Consider the following 25,720-nt stretch of genomic DNA (forward strand, 5'->3'; position numbering starts at 1 on the left):
GGCATGATGGGTGGGTGCTGGAGTACTATGAAGAAGCGACCAGGTTGGAGGTAGCTGGGGGATTGGAGGAATGCAAGGTTGCCTTGTTGTGTCATCTTTTTCTGTGCCCCCATTCCCCAGCTCGCAGGGTCGGGGGAAACCCTGATAAAGCAGAATCAGGACTAGTGTGGCAACCCCCATTAAAATAAGCACCTTGAGGTATCTGTGTCAGCAGACAGACTGCTTACCAGCCTTTGAGTTTTGCTCTTTTCTATTATTCAGGTGAACTCTTATCAGGTGGGGATGAACTCCCACTCTGTGTATTGGTCACAGGTTTCCAGTGTGTTGTTAAAACCATATTTTTGCAGCATCCTTTTATGTCCTTCATCGCTGCTCTGGAGTTGAAGGTCTCAGGGATGCGTAAGTGCAGCGAAGCACAGGTCAGCTGAGCACTGCCTAGGTTCTCTCAGATGTGCATGCAGCCAGTAGGTGAGTGGTCATCAGCAGATCTTTTCGTCCTGCCTAGTTTCTATTCTCTGGCTGCATGGAAACAGCTGTGTTCTCTCCTCTGGCTCTGAGCATTAATAGCACGAGGTTTCTCCCTTCTATTAACTGTGATACGAGAGACAAGGTGGATGAGGTAATATCTTTTACTGGACCAACTTTGGTGGGTGAGAGAGACAAGCTTTCGAGCCACACAGAGCTCTTCTTCGGGTCTGGGAAAGGTACTCCTGGTGTCGCAGCAAAAGGCAAGCTGGAACAAAACATGGGTGGCGGGTCAACCCCTGCTTTGGGGAGGCTAGCTCGTCGGCCCTGCTTTTCCCACCACCCCCTGTAACAGGAGAAGCCCTGAGGGGCCTCCCCGGGACTGGAGGAGCCCTGGCCCACCTATCCCAGCCACAGTGGGCAGAGCTGCCACCCCACCGCCCCCGTGAGTGCCGGGCCAGACCCACCGCCGCCAGTTCCCCCATCCCTGAAGGCCCTCCCCTGGCCAAGCCGCTGGCCCCCGAGCCCCAGGCCAGCCCCCTGAGCACTGGGCCCAGTTGCCCCTGAAGGCCCCACCCCCTAGCCAAGCCACTGGCCCAGCCACTGGCCCCAGCGCCCAGCCGAGCCGCCTCACTCCCCCCGCCTGCCACTGGCTCTCCGCGTCCCTCCTCACACCCCTGTCCCCGAGGAGGAGGGACGCGGCAAGCAGCAGGGTGGGGTGTGGACTGGAGGAGACATGGCAGGCAGTAGCAGCAGGTGGTGGGGGCCTCGGGGAAGGGGCGGAGCCACCATGGCGACGGCAGCGCTTAGCCTTCCCTGGTCTATTATACCCACCGCCCCATGGAACAAAATGCCCTGTCCTGTGAGGCTGGGATACCTTTCCCAGACCTGAGGAAGAGCTCTGTGTGACGTGAAAGCGTGTCTCTCTCCCACCGGCAGAAGTTGGTCCAATAAAAGATATTACCTCGCCCCGCTTGTCTCTAATATCCCGGGACCGCCAGAGCTACAGCTACACTGCAGATAACATACATCGTCAGCGGGCTAGTCAGATAGGAGGGTGTGCTGTTCTTAATGAGTATAGGAGCAACCTCTAGTGGTGGAGCTAGTTTATTGTTTCCTTTATCGTACCCTCAAACGTGAATTTTTAGAACGTGCTAAGGCCAGAGTTGTCGAACGATCTCAGCACCCGCCACAATCAGGGCTAGACTTGCATGAGCTCAGAACGTTGGATGTGCCACTGTTTTGAAAATCTGGCCATAATGTCACTACGGGAACAGCTGTCCGCTGAGCCCTTTGAAAAACTTCAGAAGTGCTGAGTCCTTGCACCTTCAGTTGACTTCAGTAGGAGTTGTGGGTGCTCAGTAGTAACCCTATAAAACCAGGCCCCAAGCATTTATATGCATCAGTCTGCTTCTCATTCTTGTTCTTTTCCCCATCCTAACTTGCTTTTTCACCATAGTCCCTCTGTCATTCCCAGTACTGCCAATCCCAGGCATTCAAAAATCATTAGTCACACCCACAAAAATCATGAAATTGGCTAAAAAATCACAAGAGTATTTTTTTTTTTTAAATTTTGAGCGGGGTTTGGGGTTTTTTTGCCTTCTGGTTTCTAAGCATTTAGAGTACATTCAATTAACTTCTTAAGATTTTCTCAGGCTCTATAGATTCCAGCAGCTGGGCTTTTAGAAAAATACCATGTATCACAAGAATTGTGATAAAATCACAAAATTAGGCAACTCTACAATCCTCTTCCTTAGGTAAAAAAAATTCCAGGGGCTGAAATCCTGGCAATAAGAAGATAATGCACATTTTGCCATTGACTCCAACAGAGCCAGTATTTCATCTTAGATGCCTCCTAGTTTGCAATCTCTGTAGTTATGTCAAGATGTTCATTTTAAAGCCTTCCTCCCATTTTCATATGCTCATAACATTCTGAAAAAGGTTGGAGTTCAAACTTTCCATGCTTGGGGTAGCCCAGAGTCTGACGACGATGATTTTGACAGGTTGAGGAAAAATCTCTTGACCTATCTGAATTACTGGACAGTGAATAAATAGATAAATAGCTAAAATATGTAATTTTTTTCTTATCTCCAATAACTTAAGTATCTGAACTCCACCAACCTCTGTGGTCTTGTCTTCACCAGGAAAAAAGGCTTGTTCTTATGCTGAGTTATGTCGTTGGAGGCAAAATCCTAGTGATAGGGCAATTTGTAGGTTTCAACTGAGGTAGGAGGTCAAGATAACCGAAGACTGCCTCAGACTCTTTAACTTGACTAGGGATTTCAGGGGTTGGTTCTAGTCCTGATGTTGTTCAATATTTTTATCAACAATCTGGAAATAAATATAAAATCACTGCTGAAAAAATGTGTGGTTGACACAGAGATTGGCAGAGTGGTAAACAGTGATGAGGACACAGCAGTCATACAGCGTGATCTGGATCGCTGGATAACCTGGGCCCATTCAAACAAAATGTGTTTTAATACAGCCAAATAAAAGGTCATAGTCTAGGCACAAGGAAAGCAGGCCATACCTTCAGAATGGGGGACTGTATCCTGGAAAGCAGTAACTCTGAAAAGGTTTTATGGGTCATAATGGACAAGCAACTTAATAAAAAGAAAAGGAATACTAATGGAACCTTAGAGACTAATCAATTTATTTGAGCATAAGCTTTTGTGAGCTAATGCATCTGATGAAGTGAGCTGTAGCTCACAAAAGCTTATGCTCAAATAAATTGGTTAGTCTCTAAGGTGCCACTAGTACTCCTTTTCTTTTTGTGAATACAGACTAACACGGCTGCTACTCTGAAGCAACTTAATGTGAGCTCCCAGCTTGAAGCTGTGGCAAAAAGGGCGAATGTGATCCTTGGATGTATAAAAGGGTGAGTAAGAGTAGAGAGGTGACTTTATCTCTGTATACAGTATTGGTGAGACTAATATAGCAATGTGGCATAAAGTTTTGGTGTCCATATTTTAAAAAAGATGTTGAAAAATTGGAGAGGATACAGAAAAGAGCTACAAAACTGATTGAGGGCTGGAGAAAATGGCATAGTAAGAGTCTTAAAGAGCTCAGTCTTTTACTGAAAAGAAGATGGATAGGTGAGTTGAGTGTACAGTGCATAAGTACCTTCATAGGGAATTTAAAAAAAAAGGACTCTTTAATCTAGCAACAAAAATAATAATAATAAATAATAAAAAAGCATAACAAGAACCAGTCACTGGCAGGGGAAGCCAAAGAAATTCAAATGAGAAATAAGGCACATTTTTTCTTAAGTGACAGTGATTAGGCATTGGAACAAACTACCAAGGGAAGGATGGATTCTTCATCCCTGGATAAAGACTGAATACCCTTCTGGAAAATATGCTTTAATCAAACACAAGTGACTGGGCTCAAAACTGGGGTAACTGGGTGAAATTCTATGGCCTGTGTAATATGGGAGATCATAGATTTTAAGACCAGAAGGGACCATTAAATCTAGTCTGAACAACAGTTATACAAAAGTCAAGTTAAGGTGATTTTTTTAATAATATGGGTAAATTCTTTTTGGTTGGTGGGTGTTGCCCTTTAATTGCTGGTGTCCCAGGCCTGTAGCCTGTAAATATATCCCTGAGTAAAGAAAGAAAAGGTAAACGGGAGAGATATCCAACTAGAAGGAAGCATCCTAGAGCAGGGGAGGGCAAAATATTTGTAAGTATCTACATGGGGAACAAATATTTAATAATGGGCTTTTCAATCTAGCAGAGAAAGGTATAATATGATCCAATGGCTGGAAGTTGAAGTGAGACAAATTCACACTGGACATAGGGTGTAAATTTTTAATGGTGAGAGTAATTAACCATTGGAACAACTTACCAAAGGTGGTGGTGGATTCTCCATCACTGACTATTTTAAAATCAAGATTGGATGTTTTTCCTAAAAGATATGCTCTCAGAATAATGTTGTGGAAGTGCTATGGCCTGTTACACAGGAGGTCAGATGAGATGATCACAGGTCTTGTCTACTACACGACAGAGTTAGGTCGATGTAAGGCAGCTTACACCAACCTAACTGTGTAAGCATGTACGCTACAACATTGCTACCGCTGATGTAAGTCACCCTCTGCACCGACCTGCTCCACCTCCGTGAGAGGCATAGTGCTTGGGTCTATGTAGTTAAGATCACAATGTACATGTTACTTACTTCACCTGTTGGCTGTCAGCCCTGCGTGGGCTCATAGGTGGTGCCCCTCTGCCTCAAGGCTGGTGGGCCAAGTTGTCAGCCCTGTGCAAGCAGGGTGGGGGGGGATCCAGCTGTGAGGCCCCCCCACGCCCCCAATCAGTGCAAGTTCTCCTGGTGAGGAGGGTAGTGTGGACACGAAAAACTGCAATAATTGTTGTGGTGGTTGTATATTGACCTAACGTAGGTTGACTTAATTTTGTAGCGTAGACAAGGTCACACTGGTCCCATTTGGCCTTGGAACCCATGACGGTGTGGACAATGGGCCCAGCATGCCCTAGGCTGCAGCTCATGTGGCCTGTGGCCATGGCAGATCCCTGCCTGGCATGCGCCACCCCGATGCTGGCAGCGAGGCACACGGCATGCCCAGGGCGGTCTCTGGGGGCGGTGTACGGAGGATGGGGGCAGCGCCCTCGAGGTGTTGGTGTCTTGCTCCTAGTGGGACAAGCAAAACCTGGGTGATATGGCTCCCCTGCCCACTAGTATTTGCTGGTGATTGGCGTGTGTGCCCCCCACATGGCAGCCAGCGCTACAGCCCTTCCCCCTAGCAGGGGGGAATGCTCCTCAGCAGCTACTGAGCTGCCCTAAATTTGTACAGGCAAACTACACCCTAGCCCCGCTGCGCACAGCCCAGGCAGGGCGGAGATACACGCTCCCCCTCCTTACAGCCTCCCAATGGTTCGGTCCGCTACTTCCCACTCTTCCTCCCCCTCATCCCCGCCGTAGACTCGATGGTTCAACCCGGCAGCTTGTGTCCCCGCCCTGTGGGGGAAGCGGCGCTCGCGGCGTGACCCGGAAGTGCTACGAGCCCGGTTCCGGGTGGGGATCCCAGCGCCGTTGCGTCCCCCCCACTCAGTGTCCTGGCCTAGTCTGCCCCCCCTCCCCTCCCCCCCAGTTCCTTGTCAGCCGGGCAGCGCGGCGGCGGCGCGTTTGCTGAGCGAGGCCGCGACGGCGGCGCTGGGTCTTCTCCGGGGGTGAGTCGCGGAGGCTGGGAGCGGAGGGCCCCGCCGGCTTAGCGCTCGGAGCCCCCCCCCCCGCCGGCTTAGCTCTCGGAGCGTCCCCCTCCCCCCCCCCTGCTCCCCGCGGGCAGAGCCCCGCCTTCAGGGAGCCCCGCGGGTGGGCAGCCCGCCCTGAGAGGCTTGCTGGAGGGTGGAGCGCGCGCGGGGCTCGGGAGGGAGACTCTGGCGCGCGCAGGCTGCGGGGAGGGGGGGCTCGGCGCGCGCTGGCTGTGGGGGCTTGTCCTGGCCGCTCGTCGTCCTTGGCCACAGACCACATCGCTTCCCCGCGCCCGCCAGCCGGCCTCCGCGCGGGCAGGGGACTCCACCGTCGGGCCGCTCCGCAGCGTGTCCCCCCCCCGCCCCGCCCCGCCCCGCGGTCGCTCTCGCTCAGGGTGGCGGAGCCCCAGCTCCGCTTACATAAGCGGTAGCCACTGGCCTTTGGGAACACGACCGAGGTGCTGGAGGTTACATTTCAGAAACGCTGTTTTTTTTCTTTTAAAAAAACAAAACAACAAGACAAACAAAACAACGACAGCGAGGTTCGCTTGTGGCACATAAGCGTGTTAGTCTCTAAGGTGCCACAAGGACTCCTCGTTGTTTTTGCGGATGCAGACTGACACGGCTAACCCCTCTGAAGCGGTTTTTCTACTAAACGCATGTGTGGCAGGGGCCGTTTTCTCCGTGTGACTTAGGGGGCAGGACTGCAGTTCTGTCAAATCAAAGGCTGACGATCTGGTTGCTGTCAAACCCACCCAGCAAGATGGGCTAGGGTTTTAAAAGCTCAGAGCTGTAACTTCTGGGTGTCTCTTACGAAACCCTTAAAAATATTACTTAAAAAGCTATCTTATTGTAGTAAATGCAGTATCAAGCCTTTAGGCAGAGAATGTTAACATTAGTAAAGTACGGACCATCACAAAACTGCTTACTTCATTGATATGGGCACTGTGTGGCTTGATCTCAGTGTTTCGAATGTCCTCTGAAGTACAATTTAGCAATAAAACTGGATGTGAAAGACACATTGAGGTGAATATAGCTTGCCTCAGGGGTGTTGGGTGTAGTAATTGCCCTGTTTGCAGTGCCTCTTACTGATCATATGAAACATACAGAAAGATAAGAAAACTAGCTAGTTTTGTTGATATGATCACACGTCATTTATTGGATTGTGTATGTGTGTGTGTGTTTGTGATATCAACAGCCAATGGGAAAAAGCTTTAGTTTTTCGCATGTTTTAAACTATTTTGTAATATTTAGAATTACTCCAGCTGGTTGGCATCTCAGCTATCTGCATAGGTGAGGCTTGCATGGAACCTTCATGTATACATGTCTACATGTATAAACTTTTCACAGCATTTAAATTGTGTGTAGATTTGGAAGGAGACTTTTAAAATTTGACCCTGTGGTGCTAATACTTGAATGTATTTTCCCCAAATATAGATTACCTTGTGTTATCTAATTTCATTTTAACATTGTGCAGATAGCACTGGTGCCTTGCTTTCAGTGCCTTCAGTTCTTTGACTGTAGTATGATTCTTGCAACTTAAGTTGCTAAATGTTATCTCTGATCTGATATGAGAGATAATCAAATAGTGTTACATAGCTATAATTCTTATGAGTATTATAGCATGATGTTTGCTACATGGATGCAAAGCATTAAGGTAGTCCTGGGTGTTTTCAGACATTGCAGGAAGGCAGACGATGGCTGTGGATAACCCAATCAGTGATACTTACCAGGTCTTGATCCCTGTATTGTTTTGTTGTACCGCCGTCCAAGGGGGACACAACTGATCTGTTTTTGTCCCTGTCCATAGAGGATGGGAGAATGGAAAAGCCTCAGGGGAATGATAGTGGAGAAGCTGTTGGTAAAAGGTGACTCTGTAGCAAAGAGAGATCAGAACCAAAAGAGGAGTGTGTGTGTGTGTACACAAAAGGATGCTGGAGGACCCTAAGACACAGGTCTCTCAGGAGGTTGAGGAAACTGGGGAAGCGTCTTGCTTGCAGGGGGGTATTTTTCCATATATCTGTATATCTTTTGTTTTTTTTGAGTGAAGCGTGCAAGGTTTAAAGATGTTTTGTAAAGTCTATGTGTTACTTACTTCAATTCTCATGAGGTCCCTGAAAGGCTAAACAGTACCACAGAGAACCAATGGTGGAGCTTGGGGGAGGGCATGCATAAGATATTGGGCAAATTTGAGGGGCTAGCACTGGTTCTGGGGCTCAGGGCAGCTGGACTATGGGGTACCACATCCAAGAAGGGGTGGAGTCTATCCTGACAGTGGGCCTGAAAGGGTCAGACTAAGAGACAATATTTGGACACAGCTTGGACCCAGTGTATCTAAAAGCACATGGGAGCAAAAGATTGGGTCCAATACAGCAGTCTGATGTTGGCCCACAAGGGGATACTCAGCCAGTGCTGTAACATGCTGGTCTTTCACCTCAGAAGTGTCAGTGGGTTATCTGGTGAAAGCCACTGTAGGCCAGGGAGTGGATAATTAGGAAGTTGCAAACCTCCTCTCTTGCCTCCCATGCTATCTAACCACATGCAAGTCAAGTTTAACTGCGGCTTTCTGGTTCTCTGAGTTCCTGTAATAGTTTGGATCTGTTTATTATGACTACTCTGATTTTAGCTGCTTTGGCCTATTTATTAGAGCATCTAATCATCAGAAGAATGGGAGCCCTTAAAGATCTCACACTAAACCATTAATACTGAGACTGCAATCTTTAGTCAAGATTCAAGTCTTGTAATACTGTACATACACTGATTGCCTTTTCTCATGCTGAAAGCTTGTCATATGGCTTCTGTCACTGGAAGCTTCTTTAGGCCAGATATTAAAACCCAAATCGGATGCTTACAGAGAGATCTGAAATAGTCTCAGATTCCTCATTTTGGGGGAAGAGGTGTCACATTTTTTGCAGTTATGGGTTCTGGGACTCTAGGAAGTTGATTATGTTGTTTTGCATCATTCCTTACAGTTATTTAAAATATAGTAAGGGCTTTGGTTATGTGGTTCTAGTTCCTAATATGTAGGCATAAGTCTGATTGTAATCTGCCTGGAATAAAGATTTAGACTTATTGTTGCAAATTCCAACATTATGTATAATGTAGTTGAAATATACAGCAGTAAACTGTAGAGGAATTATTGCTAACCCAAAGCTTATCTAATATGTCTAAGTCTATTGTTTTTTTTCCGAGTCAATTTAACTTCTAGTTGCTTTACATTCAGCATATCATGGTGGTCGTCAACCTGTGTATCTCCAGCCTTTTTCTCAGCCTCATGAGGTTTTGATCTTTATAACTTTTATGTGCGTTTTTAGTTACTGCAGCTTCTGAAACCTGAATCACATCCAGTGATTTTCTGATGTCAGACATTAAGTGGGAACTGCACAATTTCAGTACTATGAAACCCAAATAAAATAGACATTTCCTGGTTAGTGCAGTCTGGAAGTTACATGCCGAGTCTTTATGAGATTTAAGTTTAGTTGTAGGTATTCCCTGGTGTGTATCTTCCCGATTACTGTCATCAAAACAAAATAATTGACCAAAATAATGGAATTGAAAACCTCAAAGATATGAGAAAATCTAACTGACTTCTGCTTTCTTGGCTCATGAGTCTCTGTAATCCAGAATGCTTCTGCAAGTAGACTAAAAGAAATTTTTCATTTTTTTAAAATGAATGGTAGACCTAAAGGTTGCTCGAAGTACCCAACATAAGAAGATGACAGTGCAGTTGGATTAAAATGTTGATTTATAAAAATGTCAGGGTCCTGGGTAATTTTTAAATGACCTATTATACCCCTTTCCCACCAAAACAGATTCATTCAGCATTTAATCTTTTGTTCCTTCAGAGAACCTCTTGCAAGTACAAGTTTGAAAATTGCTTTTTAACTATTTCATAATTAAATGTAAATGACTTAAAACTCTGTTTCTATGTTGAGACTAATAAATAACGTTCACAGGAAAGTATGGGGTTATGATGTATGTTATGGTAGACCTCACACTGTGCTGTGCACACACACCTACAGAAGACAGTCTCTGCTCTGAGTTCACAGTTTATAAAGATGAAGACAGAAGAACAGTGAGGGAAAGGATCAGCATACAAGCAGTGATCTGGGCAGCTGACATTTACTTATTGTTTTATATATAGATGTTTTATTAAGATGTTGCAGAGCTCATCTTTTAAATTTTTTTACAGCCACTTGAATTTTTTTTTTTTTTTTGGTGTGTGTGTGAGTGATTATTTCTAGGGCTTATTTTAAATTGGTGTACATAAGATGTGTATTCAGGTTGTGTGAAGGGTGCGTAAACTATATGCACAGAGGTGCACTTCAGTATTTTTTATGAATTTGAAGTAAATAGTAACAACCTTCCCCCTCTTAGCTTTAATTTTTTTTGAGACATTTGTTGGGTTTGAAGGTAAGGGGAAAGAATTGTGGGAAGGGGTTGGGAGAGTATGATGGGAATATGTAAAGAGGGAGGGGACTCATAGGGGGAGAATGATAAGGCACAATGAACAGGTGTCGTGAGATTGAGTAACTGGGGATGTTGACAGGATGCAAGTGGACCAACACTTAATGGCAAGACACATCCAAGCAGAAAACATCCAGAGTGCAAGTTTCAGAGTTAGGTGAACATCAGAAGGCTGTGAAGGTCTCTTTGGGTTTGGTGGTGTGGTGGATGGATGCTGAGGGCTCTGACTTACACAGTACTATCACTGTGTAAGCTTCCCCAGCTTCCGTCTTACTCCACAAAGTCTGCTAGTGTGTCTCCGTCATGATCTGCGAGTGTGGTATTCCAGTACTGTTGCTTTCCAGAATAGAGACTGTTATTTCTGACAGCATGTTTAATTGTGAGGGTCTGGACAGCGTTTAAATTATCTTCACTTGTGGCCCAAACCAAATTTGCACCCGCATCTCCAGTTGTGAAAGGTTAACATATGTAAATGCACAAATGATATACTCCAGATCTGGTGGAAAAAAAGATCCTCTTGCTCTAAAAGTGGCTAGGCTCAGGCTCAGTGGGATTGAATTCCAGAAACAATGGACCTGAGCCATTGAGAAAATACTGCTCCTTAAATGCATTGTCGTTGTCAGTTTTTCTTTTAAGGGGCAGCTGTCGAGTATGATTTTGTTTTTTGTGAACTCCATTGTTTGCTCTCTTTAGAAACTAGAATCTGTTTTAGCTTCAGTTTGTCACCTTCTATTTGCATAGGCTGTGTCTTCTCCCTTCTCTATCCCAAATTTCTCATGGAGCAAATGCCTATGTGAAACTTTCTTTTTTGGGGCTTGATTCTGTGTTCTTTATTAATGCAAACTTCCCATTAACTTAACTGAGTGTTTTGAGTACATTGCAAATGCAGAATGGGGCCTTGGTCATAACTGTGTCATCAGTTATATCAGGTAGGTTTTTGGAGTAACAGTGGCTAATTTGGCTGCGTTTGTACTTCATGGATACCTTTCATTGGAGAAGCAGAGTGAAAATATTGTACAAATTAAGATAGTACTAGTGGCTATGTCATTCCAAAGCAACAGAATGAATGAATACATGTACATTTGAAATCATGAAGACGTGTACTTGACCATTCCTTAGAACTATCATTAAAAGTTTGATTCTTACTCTTCCAGTTCACTTCTTGTCTGATTTTGTTGTTGTTGTAATAAGCTTCATAGGGATATTCAAGTTCATTTGTAAGCCATAGGACAGAGAGAAAAGATGGAAGTTCATGCTGTAAAGAGAGTGGGGAAAGGAGAGAAGGTGAACTTTATGATAAAGCTGAATTTTAGCTATGGATTCCATAACTTTCACATTTTCTTTAAAATTTTGGACCTTTGATAGTTTGGAAATTGTGTAAAAGGGTGAGTGTGGATAATAACAGTCAAAAGATAAAGAGGAAATGCATCAACCTGGATTGGGATTAAAGATGGAAAATTAAAATAAAAGGTCAGGAAGTACAAATATTAAGGTTCTTACAGTGATGTGAACTTGGCCACATTGCTTGTCCTATGTATTTTGTGATGATACATGTAACATTAATAGAAATATTAACTAAATTCCAAGTTGTACTCTATAAATGTAACAAGAATTTCTAAGAAACTTAACCACCTCAGCAATGTAGCCTGACTAAAGTTGCTCTAGGAATCTTAGCTTTGGAATTTCCCAACTTTACCACAATATTATGGTTGTATAGTTAATGCAACTAGTGTAGTATTTAATTATATTGTATATGATGGCTTTGAGACTCATTTTAAATACATAAATATGCACTACTGAAACTTGAAAAACTGATAATGGAAACTAGCAGTTTTAAGGTGCTTCTTATCCTTTCAGTTACATCACTTTGATTGACTTTGGCTGAAAGTGATTCAGTCTTCATCAAATGTAAATGTTTTTTAAACACCCCTGTTACTAAATCATCTAGAAGCTTAATCCTGTACTCAGGATAGATTCCCATTGAAGTCAATGGAACTTTTGACTAAGGATACACTTTTTGTTTTTTTCACTTAACATTAAAGAGTGCTTTTATAGTTTAGTCTTATGGGTTAGTGAAACCTGCATTTTTAAGGCTGTTAATTTAGTGCAGGGTTATGCTACATGGCTTCAAAAGGAAATGACTGAGTGAAGATGTGTAATTCAGGGCACATCATGAGCATCTCAATGAAACATACAGCGCTGAGATGTTTCAGAGCTTATTTTAGTATCTATTATTCGCAGTGGGAGGGAGAACAAGGCAACTAATTAGAACCTCATCACATTCATAGGAGAATTTCTATATCCCTTTTCTGAAGAGAGCCTCTAGGAATCCTGACATAACACATGTATTTTTAAACAAGATTTCTGTAAGCAAGCCAGAGATTAATATATTTAATTGTACAGTAATCTTTGTTTCTTAGTTTGTACTCGTAGCATGTGGAGTAAAAGCAATGGCTTGATTGTCATTAATTATGGATTTGTATCCTGGCACATCACTCAGTGTTTGTCAGTTTATTACCAGCCTGTACTGACCCACAACAATTAATTTTAGTTGCATTAGTGTGCACTAAACCATGTCTCCTTGTTTCTTTGAAAGATTGGTCATGGGATCTGTGGGGGTTTTTTGTTACACCTCATTATGGAGCTGTGCAAGGAAAAGACTTATTTAGACTGTCTGAAACACCGTGTTCTTTTGCCTGGTTTTTTGTCCTGGAAAAAATACTGAGATTGTGCTTTGGTACTTTAATAAATTCTTTTCAATTAGTCCTTGAATTCTGTTGAGAACTGGAATTTATGTACTTATGTACAAGGATTGGGTTCCCTTCAAAGGATACAGTGAGCTGTAGACTCTGATATCTGTAACTTCCTCTATAAATGGTCCACTCAGCACCCTTGACATTCGCAAATTGACTTCTTGCCACTCTAAACTTTTAACAACCAGGGAAGCAAAAAACCCCTTACAGTTGTGGCTCTTGGATATAACATGGGATACTCTCTTTTCCCTGTTTTTGTTCTCACTGGCCCAAACGAAGAAATTTTGAATTGTAAGTGTAAACCAAACTTGAGAAAAAGCTGCCTCTATTTAGCTCATCACAACATTCTAAAACTTTACTTGACAAAATATGGTTCTCTGGGGATCATGGGTGAAATGAATTGGAAAACAAAGTTTCTAGTTACATTTTGTATCCTTAAGTGTAGTGGGCGTGGCCACTTTCAGTCAGTGACTAGTTCGGGAGCCCAGTGTAAAGCCAGTTTCCAGCTGAAGTGAGCTGTAGCTCACGAAAGCTTATGCTCCAATAAATTTGTTAGTCTCTAAGGTGCCATAAGTACCCTTTTTTTTTCCAGCTTACATAAGTGATAAGTAATCAAAGAAAAATTGTTTTTAAGGAGTAACAATTGAAGTGTTTAACATTCTGCTTTAATATTAGTAGTCTTATCTTGGGATCTTATGGTGCTGTCAGAAATGCCACTTTTCAGCAAGAGGGATGTCAGTAGGTGCAGGATTGAAAAACGTTAACTACAAATTTGGGAACAAATTTTACATTCTTCTGACCCATAATGTGTATCTCTGAAAACTGGAACAAGTTACACATTTGAGGGATTTGCATTTTGGCTTTTTCACTTAAAGCATGATATGCATTTTACAAACATCCTCTACAATGTATATACCTCTCTAGAGCCACTGTTTCTCATTGTGTGCTGAGCAGAAAATTATTATGCTTATTCAAACAGTGAGCTGTCAAACTTTTTAGAATGTGTGTTTTACTTGAGTCTTCTTTTTTTCAGGGAGCTGATTCCCAATGCCCTGCAATGGATGATGACAATCAGGACGAACTGATAAACAAGAATGCTGCACTAAGCAAAAAACCAAATCTAGTGCTCCTGAGTGAAGCAGGTAGCTCAAACCACTCTCTGTACTTGTATACTTTCCGTTTTGGTTAGAAATAGTATTTGCCTATCCAAAATAAGTAGTATTTATAGATAAATATCTGTTCTGGGGGAGAAAAACTTAAATCTTTATGCCATCTCATAGGTTCTGTGCCTCCAGCTGTTGGCTTTTTTACACTACTAGCCAATTAAACACTGAACAGTGCCGTCACAGCTTGATAATAAATGATGTGCTGCAAAAAGCACCTTGGATAGCTGTCGTTTCAGTTTCTATATGAATTTGTGCACAGCAGGATTTCTGATACGTACTTGACTATCCCACATACTTTTTATTTGCAGTATATGCTTATTGAGTGGTCACGTGCAAAGTAGATGCAATTAGTGTTTTCCCTTTTGTCATTTTAAAAGAAAGCAATGATGGAAATAGTGGGGATTCAGAAGACGATACAGGAAGTGAGGAAGAAGATGGCACTGATGAAGATGGGGGTGAGGAGGATGAGGAAGAAGGTGAAGATGAAGATTTAGAGGGTGAGTCTGTTAAACATGCTTTTGTATGTTTGTTTACCTCAAATGTTTTTGATGGCTGGAAGAGAGAAACTGGGGCTATGGTTTTCCTTCCAAAAAGTAGCAACAAAATGTAAATCCAATGTTTATAACCATTTTCATGATTCATTAAAAGAGGAGTCTAAGCATTTTTGGCTCTTGTTTGGCTAAAATGCTAGTATTTAAGCTAATAAAGTAGAATTTAGTGACTGTTTCCCTTTCTCCAACTGCATCTTGGTAAGAAATGGCCTTGAGCCACTCTTACACATGCCATATAAATGAATGTTTTTTTATTAAATATTCTGTGACACTTATCACCATAGTATGTTAATAATAATGTACTCTTAGCACCTGCTAATTATTCAGAAGTCTTGTGTTTTTTCCCAATTCATTTTTAATTTCTATTCAAATGTAACTTCCTTGTTGGCAAAATGATGTTATGGAGGGTGAAGGGGACCCCCTGCTTATAAACTACAAACGAACCAAAACACACCTCTAACTTAACCATGGAAAGTAATCCACCAATTTTAGGTAATAAGTGGTGCAGAGGAGTCTCTCAGAGTCTAGCAGTGGAAATTGTTGTATGCTCAAACTAAAGTAGGATTTTGTAACTTCAGTTTCTTTTACAGGCAGTGGTAAAATGGGGTGTATGTTTGTTGGTTTTGCATTTATTACTCAGCTATCCATGCAGGTATTAAGTGACTGGTTATATTTTTGTCTGTCATTCTGAAAGTATTGGTGAAATGGACTGTGCTCAAGCTACTCTAACTGAAGTCCTGAAAGTGCTGAATCTGTGCTAAGTGCTTTTTAGGGAAATTCGTTAAAGAAATGCAGTGAACAACTATTACACTTGTAGTGCACATATTTAATTTCTTTCAGCATCGTCCTAATCTTCCTGGTTGTATGTTATATACCTTTTCCCCACCTGTCTGTCTCCTTATAGCTTGTATTCTCTCTAGGGCAGGGATTGTCTTCCTTTGTGTCTAGGAAGTGCATAACATGTTCTGGGTGCAACCACAATCTAAATAGGCATTTAAGAAAACTTAAAAGGAACAATGCCATGTGGTTTCAAAAAATAAAAAGCTTGCAGCTGTTGTGGAATGTGCTCAGTTCTCTGCTGCTGCTGGGCCAATCTTGCCAAGTAATATGTTAAAATTGACAAAAGCAGTATTGCCTGGATTCGTTAAAGAACCAGAATCTTGTATAGTGCAATAATACCTGCTTGCCCAAGTGGCACTGTAACAAAGTATTAGAGGCGTACTTGTGCCCTAGGTTGCATATGGAAATGCTGTAAGATTGCCAGCAATGCATTCTACAGCTTATTACAAAAAACACTTGATTTTTGTAAGTATGAGGTTACAAAGCTAAAATTGTGAGCATAACCCTTGGGAATAAAATGCTGTGACTTTTCAGGTTTTTCAAGGTGTGTTTGGCCTTAATAATGTTCACTTAAAAAAACCAAACAAACTGAAGCAGAGAGAAATTAATAGAATTTCACAATTATGTGATTATTGTCTGCTTATGTAGAGTAGTACTTTACTGAAACTGAAGTTCAACCAGGAGAATCAAATATTTTAGGATTTTAATTATTTCTTCCCCACAACCTGCAAGATGTGCTGAATGGACCAGAGTTTTCCAAGTCACTCTGTTTAGATTGATTGAGTACAGATTTGATTTGAGCACTGCGTGCCAGAAAGATATTTATCAGTCCTCTAAAATAGTCATTCCTGAGCCTTGACTGTGAAATATATGATACACTATATGCTATTCCTGTTTTATGAGGAAAGTATTACATAATATTTTGGTGTTATCTGATAACTGCATTAGGAACCTTTCTGAAGATGAATTATGTATTTGTTGGACACTTAACCTTTCTCTAAAAATTGTGGATGGAGAAATGCCCTGGTATTTGCCTCGAATGAGAATTAATACTAATTAGTGAGTGATTAGTGATTTTTGGATCTCAAATTTTGGGTGCACCACTGAAGACACCTTAATAGGCTTGATATTTTTGGAGGGTGAGTGCTCTGTACTTTAACGAGACTTTAATGTTTCTGGTGGGACACCCAAAATTGCTAGTCGCTTCCAAAAAATCTTGTTCCTATTCTGGAATGATTGGGAATGTCTGGCTGTGCTCTATACCCTTTAGAGTTCCTATGAAAAAGTGAATGACTACTCTTTTTGAATATTGTGATGGAAAAATGGTACCAACCTGATTTATACTTTCACCACCACCAGCGATATACTTCTTATTTTGCTGTGTCTCCTTTTAATCTTCTGTAAGACTAATCACAACTCTGATTACCGAGAGACTTTAATAGCATCCTTTTTTTTTTTTTTTTTTAAGGAATATCTAGTGTTTTGATAAAGTAGAGGGAGAAAAATCAGTCTAGGCTTGTGATAAAAAGATTGTACTTACCCTTCCCTCCCAAAAGCATCTCCTCACTCAGGATTCTTTCTGGACTAGTGTCTTCCTATGCTGGAACCCCGCAGTACATTTAAGCTTTTTTTTTTTTTTTTAAAGATATTCAAGATTCTGAAGATGAGGAAGAAGATGACTATGCTGAAGAGGAAGAAATGGAAACTGCTGTTGGGGAAACAACCGTTTCTCTGAAAACAACGCCACAGACAAATGGAGGGGACATTTCTTCTGATGATGATGCTGAAAACTGCCCCATCTGCCTCAACACCTTTAGGAATCAGGCTGTTGGAACTCCTGAGAGCTGTGCCCATTACTTCTGCTTGGACTGTATAGTGGAGTGGTCTAAAGTAAGTCCTTTTTCTTATCTTCTTTTATCCAAGATAGCGTGTTAAGCTTTCACACCTGTCTGTCTTCTGATCAGCCTGCAGTAATATCTTGGTAAAGATCTATTGAGTTATGGTAAGGATATATCAGCAAGTAGCTGGAATATTCAAATCCACTTTCTTAATTAAACATTTTCAAAAACTTGGATTCTGCTTTATTTGGCAGCGATCACATTTTGTGGAGGGTTAACTTATTTCCCTTCCTAGCCATTCAGTCTCCCTGCATCCCTTTTTGTTCCCTTCTCGCAGCTAAGGCCAAAGAGGGGTGAGATTTAATCGAGAGCAATGATGGCAAGATGACAAACTGCTTCTGCTCCACTGTCTCTTGGGCTTCTGTTTTAGGAAGTAAGAAATTGGGCTCAGAGTCTTGATCTTAGGTCTCTTGCATAGTAGAGCAGGTCACTACCGAGTGAGTGGGTGACTTCTTGCATGTTTAAAAAGCAGGCATGCATGTTACGAGCCTAGTTTCATAGCTGCTCTGTATGGAATTTTTACTGACTTCAGCGGAATTTCTGCACGCTTATTGCAGAATCAGGCTAAATATCTGTTACATATTTGAGCATAGGGAAGGGCCACAAGAAGGCGGACTAGATGATTTGCTCTGAAACTTACTTGGTCTTAATCCAGAATTAAACAAATAAACAGAAACGTAGTGTTTGCACTCAGTAACATTTTTCAACATTTTAAAATTGTTGATTGGCTGCTTCAGCTATCATTGTCTCATTAACTCTGCCCCACTCCCAACCTCAAAAAAGCTTGTCTGCATGTCTTAAAAAAAGCAGGGTTTTTGGTTTTTTTTTTTTCCAAGGAAACGTTTGGCAAAATGGTTATACCACTTCGGCAATTTTGTGTGGACATTTAAATGACCTAGAGCTAACTTAGACAATTTAGTATGTTCTTTTCTGCAAAATAAGATTCTAGTCTGGCAAGTCTGGTGTAAGTTGCAGCAGTCAAGGAATAAACCCAGGAAAGCAAACTTAAAATGTAGATGTTTAGTCCTTTAACTACGATGGTACATATCACACAAGTAAATGGAAACAGCCCTTTTAAAACTGATTTGAGTTGAGAACTCTGCATATGACCCTAACTGATGGGACAGGTACTAAATTTTGGTTTTTTTTCCTTCTAGAATGCCAATTCCTGTCCAGTGGATCGAATCCTCTTTAAATATATTTGCATTCGGGTGCGCTTTGGTGGTGAAATCTTAAAAAAGGTAGGCCATCTACTAACCTTCAAAAAACTAAAGTCCATGTAACCAGAAAATAGTTATTCAGAGATTTTATGTTTCTCTCATACGATTTATTTAATATTCAGTTGTTAGACTGATTGCCTCCATACTAATTTGATCACTTCTTTGGGAAAGTTTGTTTTTTAGCTTTTTAAAACCTTTTATCTAACTATACTAGTTATGGCACATCACAAAGTGTGGTGCCTTATTTAAGTCACAAGGAATGGGAATATGGTATGTTTAACTTTCATAACTACCTATTTTGCAAAAAAGGAATTAGATTGTAAACTGTTCTGGGCAGAGACCATCTTTGACTAAGTAGAAAGTGCCTAGAACTGCGTGCATGCTGCTGCAATACATTTAACCAGGGTTTATTCCTATTTGTATGTGGAGAGATAAGGTGATGGAACTCTTCCCATTAGCACTGTTTTGTACTGGTAAATAGATGTGCAAGAGGAGATGACAGATCAGATAATGGAGTCTCAATTCCTAGCACCAGAGGTTCAATGTATTGATAACTTCTAATAATCTGTGGTCTTGATGAGTTAGCATTGTCCGTTTTTCTTTAACATGTCAGTCATCATACTGTCCGTCTTGAAGACAGAACCTCTCTCAGAATTCTAGGGATCTGGTGGCATCTTATCATAAGATAGTTTATGTATTTCTACTGTGTTACTACCATATTTCCCATTTATTTTAATCATATCTGTTTATGTGAAGTTAATTTGAAATAATCAACTCATAGTGCTACTTTCATAACCACCAGGGGTGTTTCTTTGTGGCATCCCACTAATGTCAAGGAAGTCAGAAGCATCTAAACTTGAAGTTTTCTTAGTTATACACCTCTTGGGCCTTTCTCATCTCAGTCTTATTCAGAATTGTGACCTAATGTGTTGATTTAAATGGCAGTTTTCTATTGCTGATGATATCCAGTCAAACCTCCCATAAATAAGGAAGATGGATGGTGGAAGTTGTAGCACTTACCTCATAAACGATCATGTTCTAGATACTTTGAATAAAATGGAGGTTCTATTAGGGTAGAATAGGCAGTCACTGTAGCAGTGAACTACTATTGTTGCTGATGTAACAGGGTGGATAAAAAGAACAGAAGCTTCTACTTAAAATGTGAAACTCTCTTGTTTAGATTCCTGTTGAGAATACAAAAGCTCAGGATGGTGATAGCGGGGAGGATGATCCAACCTTTTGTGAGGTGTGTGGCAGAAGTGACAGAGAAGACCGCCTGCTGCTGTGTGATGGCTGTGATGCAGGGTAAGAAGAGTTGAAGGCCTGAGTTAGTTCCTTTGAGGTCACAAAGAGCTCCCTCTGAGGGAGTGAAGTGGTTATAATTCACAGCTGTTTTTCAGTACTGAATATTTGTGGGCTACCATTCATAACAAGGAGATTATTATAGTGGGAGAGGAAAAGGGTCTATTTACCTTTCTCCTCGCTCTCTTCTTGTTTTTCCTTACTTAGAATAAGCAAAAGGTAGTATCTTTAAGGCAATTTAAAAAATACTCTTATTTTAAATATTTGAATACAGATGCATCAAGGTATTCAAATATAGCTTGCGGCTAAAGTCTCATGCAAAGATTTAAAGCTGTTACACCACTTGTATCAACCTTGCAAAACTGTCCATTGAAATTTAATAAATTGAATGGATATCAGTAAGTATAGCTTTGTTCGTGCCTTCACAGTCTATAGTCCCCAGGGAACTTAAACATTCATTCATGGTTGGGATTGGGAGGTAGAAACTTTAAAGTCAGGCATATTGCTGAAACACTGAACAAATATAGTAAATATTTATAACTAAAGAACTCCTAACAAAATAAGATTTGATAAGTAGAACTCTTAACTTAACTCAAATTCTTACTTGTGCAAGTCTGTCCTCACTTTTTGTGTTCTGATTTTATTTTTTTTTAAGTGACTGTCTCAGCTAATTTTGCATGTAGTGTTGTTGTGGCCATGTTGGTCCTAGGGTATTAGAGAGACAACTCACTAATGGAAATTGGTCCAATAGAAGATAATACCTCATCCACTTTGCATCTCAGCTAATTTTGTTTTTCTCAAAATAAGCTTCACTCTTAGAAAGATCTGTTCTTTGCAGAACTACAACTTTTTCAGTGCTTTGTTCTCAGAAAGTGCTTTTCATCTCTTCTAGCTTTCTCTCGTAGGACGCTGTGGCTAGGATAAGTCCTAAAGAAACCTAGAATTATTTTCTTCAAATTTTAAGTCTCCTAACTTCTAAGATTACCTGTGTCTCAGTGATCTGAAACAGGAACAATAATTATATTTCCCATTTTTGTTCACTGTTCACCCTTTATAGCTTGTAATCACATATATAGGGTCATCCTTCTCTTTTAATGGAGAAAGTGTCACATGCTCCAGGAAAACAGGTCCAGATTTTCTGTATGTGTAAGAATTGCATGAGGGCTTTCCTTTGTGGCAAAAAGCATCAATTATAGAAACATACTAATCTGATAGTTGATATTGTCTTAAATCTGTGCTGGAGAGAGCCACTAATACAATGTATAACCTCAGGCATGTAACTCAGTCCAAGCATTTAGCTTTTTAGGTTGAGTAATTCACTGGAGAAAATCCATTCAAAACTGATTGTCTTGTAGCCATGTAGTTTGAGTAGAAGCTGCATCAAAAGATTAAACACTTCACTGACAATCCTGACTTTAGCTAATGCTATGCTGTCTTGTATTAATGGTGTTGAAAATGGAGTAGAATCAATAAAAGGAACAGAGTTGCATAATCTTAAAAAGCTCAGTGGTACAGCTTCTGTTGACTACAGTTGATGAGACAATTTAATCTAGTAATTCAAATCGCTAGGCAAATAACATTTTAAAATATTTATTATGGAATGAGCATTATCCCATTTTTTGTCTTAAAAATTGAACTGGACATATGCGCCTCTGTAAAACGTTATGTGGAGGACTGCAAACTTGGGCCCCAGTTGTGTAGACAGCTCTATATGAGTGAACCTTGAGAGCATGTGAAGCTCCTAGCCTGTGCAGTTACACAAGGTTGTGATATTGTGGAAAACTTCAGCAGACGTTAGTCGTCTCTGAGTAATGCCTGGATTATGTTTGATATGGGGCGGGTATTCAAAACTACACGATTTAAGAGGCAGATCCAGTCTGTGATGTGTGGCAAAGTAAAGATTCCAACAGTACCACTTATTTTAATCCTTGGAAACCAGCATTATTTCAAGTTGATGTCTCTATTACCCTTTCCACTGCTTTTAATTTCTCCAAAGCACCTTGAAGTGTTTTTCCTGCTCTGTATTTGCTATCTCTTTCTGTGAATTTGATCCCAGTCACAACAAATACCCAACAAAACACGAAGCAACCATCAGGGGTGCAGAATTTTCTGAGGATTGGAGCTTTAAGTGGTTAAAGGAACTTCTGGAAATCCTGCAAGAATCCATGACACTGGTATAACTATCAGGAAGCATTATTGCTTTCGAAACTAATAGAAGCAGCTCCATAGACCACAGTTTAGGGCAGTGGTTCTCAGAATTATTAGGTGTCTGTTTGCATATGAGATGACTACCTTATATGGCCCTTGGATGGAAATTAAAAAAAAAAAAAAAAGCTTTTTTCTTTCAGTGTTGATAAGACTCTCATTGTGTGTTGCTCTTGTATTAGATACCACATGGAATGCCTTAATCCACCTCTGAGTGAGATACCTGTAGATGAATGGTTCTGTCCAGCATGTGCACCAGCTAATGCTGCTGTTGCTGCTGCTGGTAAGTATTTTGATCAAATCACACTTTTTACTCTGATTCTGATCATGGAAAACAGCTGTTCTTTGAAGAAATGTTGTCGAGTTGTTTAGGTCCCAGATTTGACACCTTTGTTTTGGTGGGCAGCCACTTTTGGGCTCATTGACTGGGAAAGCAGTGTTGTATATTAAGATTTTATTCAGCGATTGTAAGCTACAGTGTGGTGACTTGGAAGTGGGTCTATTACCAGCCCTAGCCTGGCTGGGAACGACAGGGTAGAAGCAACTCTTCTCAATGCCCAGCAAATCACCTAGCTGGCTGAAGGAGTGACGTTATCTGGCTCTGGGTATATTTGTGCTGCCTTCCTTGCCAAAGGGTCAGTTTGCTGTGATGTAGGGGGGGGTGTATGTGTGCAGAAAACAGAATGAGTATCTTGATTTAGATTCTATAGTAAAACTTTCAACTCTTGAAGGAATGTATACTGATAAGTGACCCAGAGGGCTTTTCCTTTTCAGATACAGATCATGTGAGTGAAGAAGAGGTTGCTGCCCTCGTAGCTGATGTCACACCTACCACCAGTAGGCTACGTCTTAACGTCCGAACTCGAGCAATAGCCAGGACTCGGCAGAGCGAACGAGTTAGGGCAACAGTGAACAGAAACCGAATAACAACTGCACAGCAAATTCAGGTATTGGGAAGTGTCCAGATAGCCCTAGAAATATGAACTTAAAATTTAAAATCAAGTCTCTGAAAGGCTCTCTTAAGAGAGTTAAAACAAGCCCGCTCATTACTAGCTCAGCAGGTTTGGTAGCAATGGAATTCTGATTGTCCAGGATTAAATAATTGCATTCTGGTAAATTGAGACTAATTGCAGTACCAGTTGTGCAGTGTGTGAGCAAATCATATAGATGCAAAATTGATTTGAGAAGTCCACTAATTTGCAGACCGCTCTGGAGACCTGCATTTTAATACTTGAGTCACAAGTGGAATTGAATTTATCCTTCTGAAACCCCAGAGGATATTAGTCCACAGTGCAAAGTCCTCCCACAGTTGTGCAAAACTGTTAGTTTTTTTTCTTCCGTGGTCATGATTGGAATAACTAGGGTCCTCCAGATGAGAACTACTGAAGTGCATTGAAAACTCAGGAAGCTCTTGTATAGGCTCTAGCCAATGCTGTTAGGGCTTCACTTGCATAAACCTGAAAATTCTTAATTCACGCCCCAACCTGTCATGGCTTATAGACTGTTTAGAGGTTATTTCTGTACCCATGACTGGCAGTATATCTTTGGGTTCTTTTTAATGGTCTCAGACACTTAATTTTTCAGTAACGCTATATGAGGTTATCCCTTCCCTTTCGTTTGCTGGAAGTACAGGAAAACTGGCAAGTTGCAAAACAATCTGTGTTTCAGTTGTTGAAAATATCTAAGTTGCAACCAAAACGTTCTCTACATACTTGCAAAGCTGCAAGCTTTGTCAAGTCAAATTCTACAGAGATAGTCAAACATAGATAAGAGAGAAGACAGTAGAAGGGAGAAGAAGAAAAAATAGGTTTCTTTTCATAGTCCAGTGGAGGGTGAGTGGGTGGTGATTGTCAGTTTGAGGTTGGTGTCAGTTTGAGTGATGCGCAAAGTGTCTAATCATCCTGAGGTCTGGTTTGGAAGAAAGCTGGATCAGAGGTGAGATGATGCTTCTCTTCCCTCCCTCCCATCCCCCCAATGGTTAAAGCTGGCAATCAGACAAGACAGTAAAACAAAATCTAGATGAAACCTGAGAAAAACAATGGCCTGATGATCAATAGCCTTGATACCTATAATTAGGAACAAAAAATAAAGAAGAACAAAGTAGAGACATAAAGAAGCAACAAAATGACAAAAGCAGAACAAAAGACCAAGACTTTCCCTTCTAAGTTACTCAGTCTAAGATACCTTGTCTTGGTTTCCCATGGGCTGAGAAGTAATTACTTTCCTTTCAGAGTTTTCCAGTAGTGCATCTAATTCAAACAATGCTATTTAAAAACAGATCTTGAACAAACTCAAAGCAATCTGAAATATAGCAAAAAGTCCAGTCATCAAAACAAAGTGCATGCAAGGTTCCAGCATGCACTGGTTCCTCCTTAACATGGTTTAGGTTAAATGATCTTAGGACTTTCCCCAAAGAGCCCTAATAGGCCTTAAATTTGTTAGTCTCTTTTCTGGAGGTAGGTCATGCCAGATGGTATGTTGACACAACTCCTCACTCCCAATCTTCAGCCCCCCAAATTAAAAAAGGATCAATAACACAGTAAAAATCCCACAAAATGTTGGACGCACTTTTGAAAAATATAGATGAAAGTCGTTGGTAGATGATGTTCCCTTTCTCACCCTAGATGGTAACTGCTTAATACAGTCACACTAGAAAAGTGTTTTGAAATCAAAGGTTTTGCAGGGTAACTGCTAGTGCTTTATTACTCTCTCCCTACCTGTTGTTTTATAAATACAGTGTGTAGCTGTCTCCCTGCAGATGAGAGAGGTGGTGCACGGGGACTTAATCGTTGCATAGTAGTGCAAGACTGGGTGCCAAGTACTTCCTGTTCAAGAAATCATTCCGAGCTCCACTTCTCCAATCTGCAGAGATGATTACAAACTTTCCCTAGAAAGGTATTATTGCTCACTTCATTTTTAAAAAAAGCACACCTCTCTTACTCTAGCTGATACTTAAATTTGACCCGAGAGCTCAAGTAAAAATCCAATAGCTAAGAGAAGCTCTTCTGCTGTGCCCCATGGCACATACAGAAAGGTGTTGATTTCATATCCTCAGTTACCTCTAGTATTTGGGGAAGGAGAAACTTCATTGTGTAATTCATGCATTATTCCAGATGTACCTGGTATAGTTAAAATCTTCAATGTTTAGGTACCCCCTACTCCTCTCGCCTCCCACCCCCCAACAGAAAATGTTTGTGTGGGGCACATGTTGGCATCCACAGAGCTTAAAATGCAGTTCTGCCCTAATGAATACTTTTTAAAGAAAAAGTTTTGTGGGGTGTGTTTCACATTTTAAAGTGTGTTCATTAGTCTTCAATGCTAACACCACATTGAGATGAAATTTCTTCTGTCAGCTATAGTTTAATTTCCCATTTTGTTTACTTTGCAACCATAAAACACTTCTAGAGCAGTTTTTCTGTCCTGTGTATGCCATGTATAGGAGTTTATATGTAAAAGTCATTTTTTGTAAGTTTGTTTACATATTTTATGTAAATATATACAAATGTAATAGGCTGGTACACTGCAAGCATTGTATCAGCATGAGTTATTCTAAAGTAGTGCAATAATATCTCTGAATTTATGGTGGTTTGAAATTGCTTTTCCCCTTGAACTCTCAATGTAATATGTGGTGTAGATGTGGCTTTCA

General features: G+C 41.1%; 1 protein-coding gene across 1 annotated transcript in view; it reads left to right on the plus strand.

The window, feature by feature from the left end:
- Nucleotides 1–5,503: 5,503 nt before the first annotated feature.
- The window catches only part of PHRF1 (PHD and ring finger domains 1), a 47,459-nt gene continuing 27,242 nt past the window's right edge, over nt 5,504–25,720 (plus strand). Inside the window, exons 1-8 of the mRNA XM_084631631.1 lie at nt 5,504–5,651; nt 13,926–14,034; nt 14,436–14,555; nt 17,095–17,339; nt 18,505–18,588; nt 19,748–19,872; nt 22,257–22,357; nt 22,849–23,021. Of these exons, the coding sequence (XP_084487757.1) occupies nt 13,950–14,034; nt 14,436–14,555; nt 17,095–17,339; nt 18,505–18,588; nt 19,748–19,872; nt 22,257–22,357; nt 22,849–23,021 (933 nt within the window). The 5' untranslated portion in view covers nt 5,504–5,651; nt 13,926–13,949. The remainder of the gene's footprint in view (nt 5,652–13,925; nt 14,035–14,435; nt 14,556–17,094; nt 17,340–18,504; nt 18,589–19,747; nt 19,873–22,256; nt 22,358–22,848; nt 23,022–25,720) is intronic.

The sequence above is a fragment of the Lepidochelys olivacea genome (assembly GCF_965140295.1).
Source record: "Lepidochelys olivacea isolate rLepOli2 genome assembly, chromosome: 6".
NCBI classification, from domain to species: domain Eukaryota; kingdom Metazoa; phylum Chordata; order Testudines; family Cheloniidae; genus Lepidochelys; species Lepidochelys olivacea.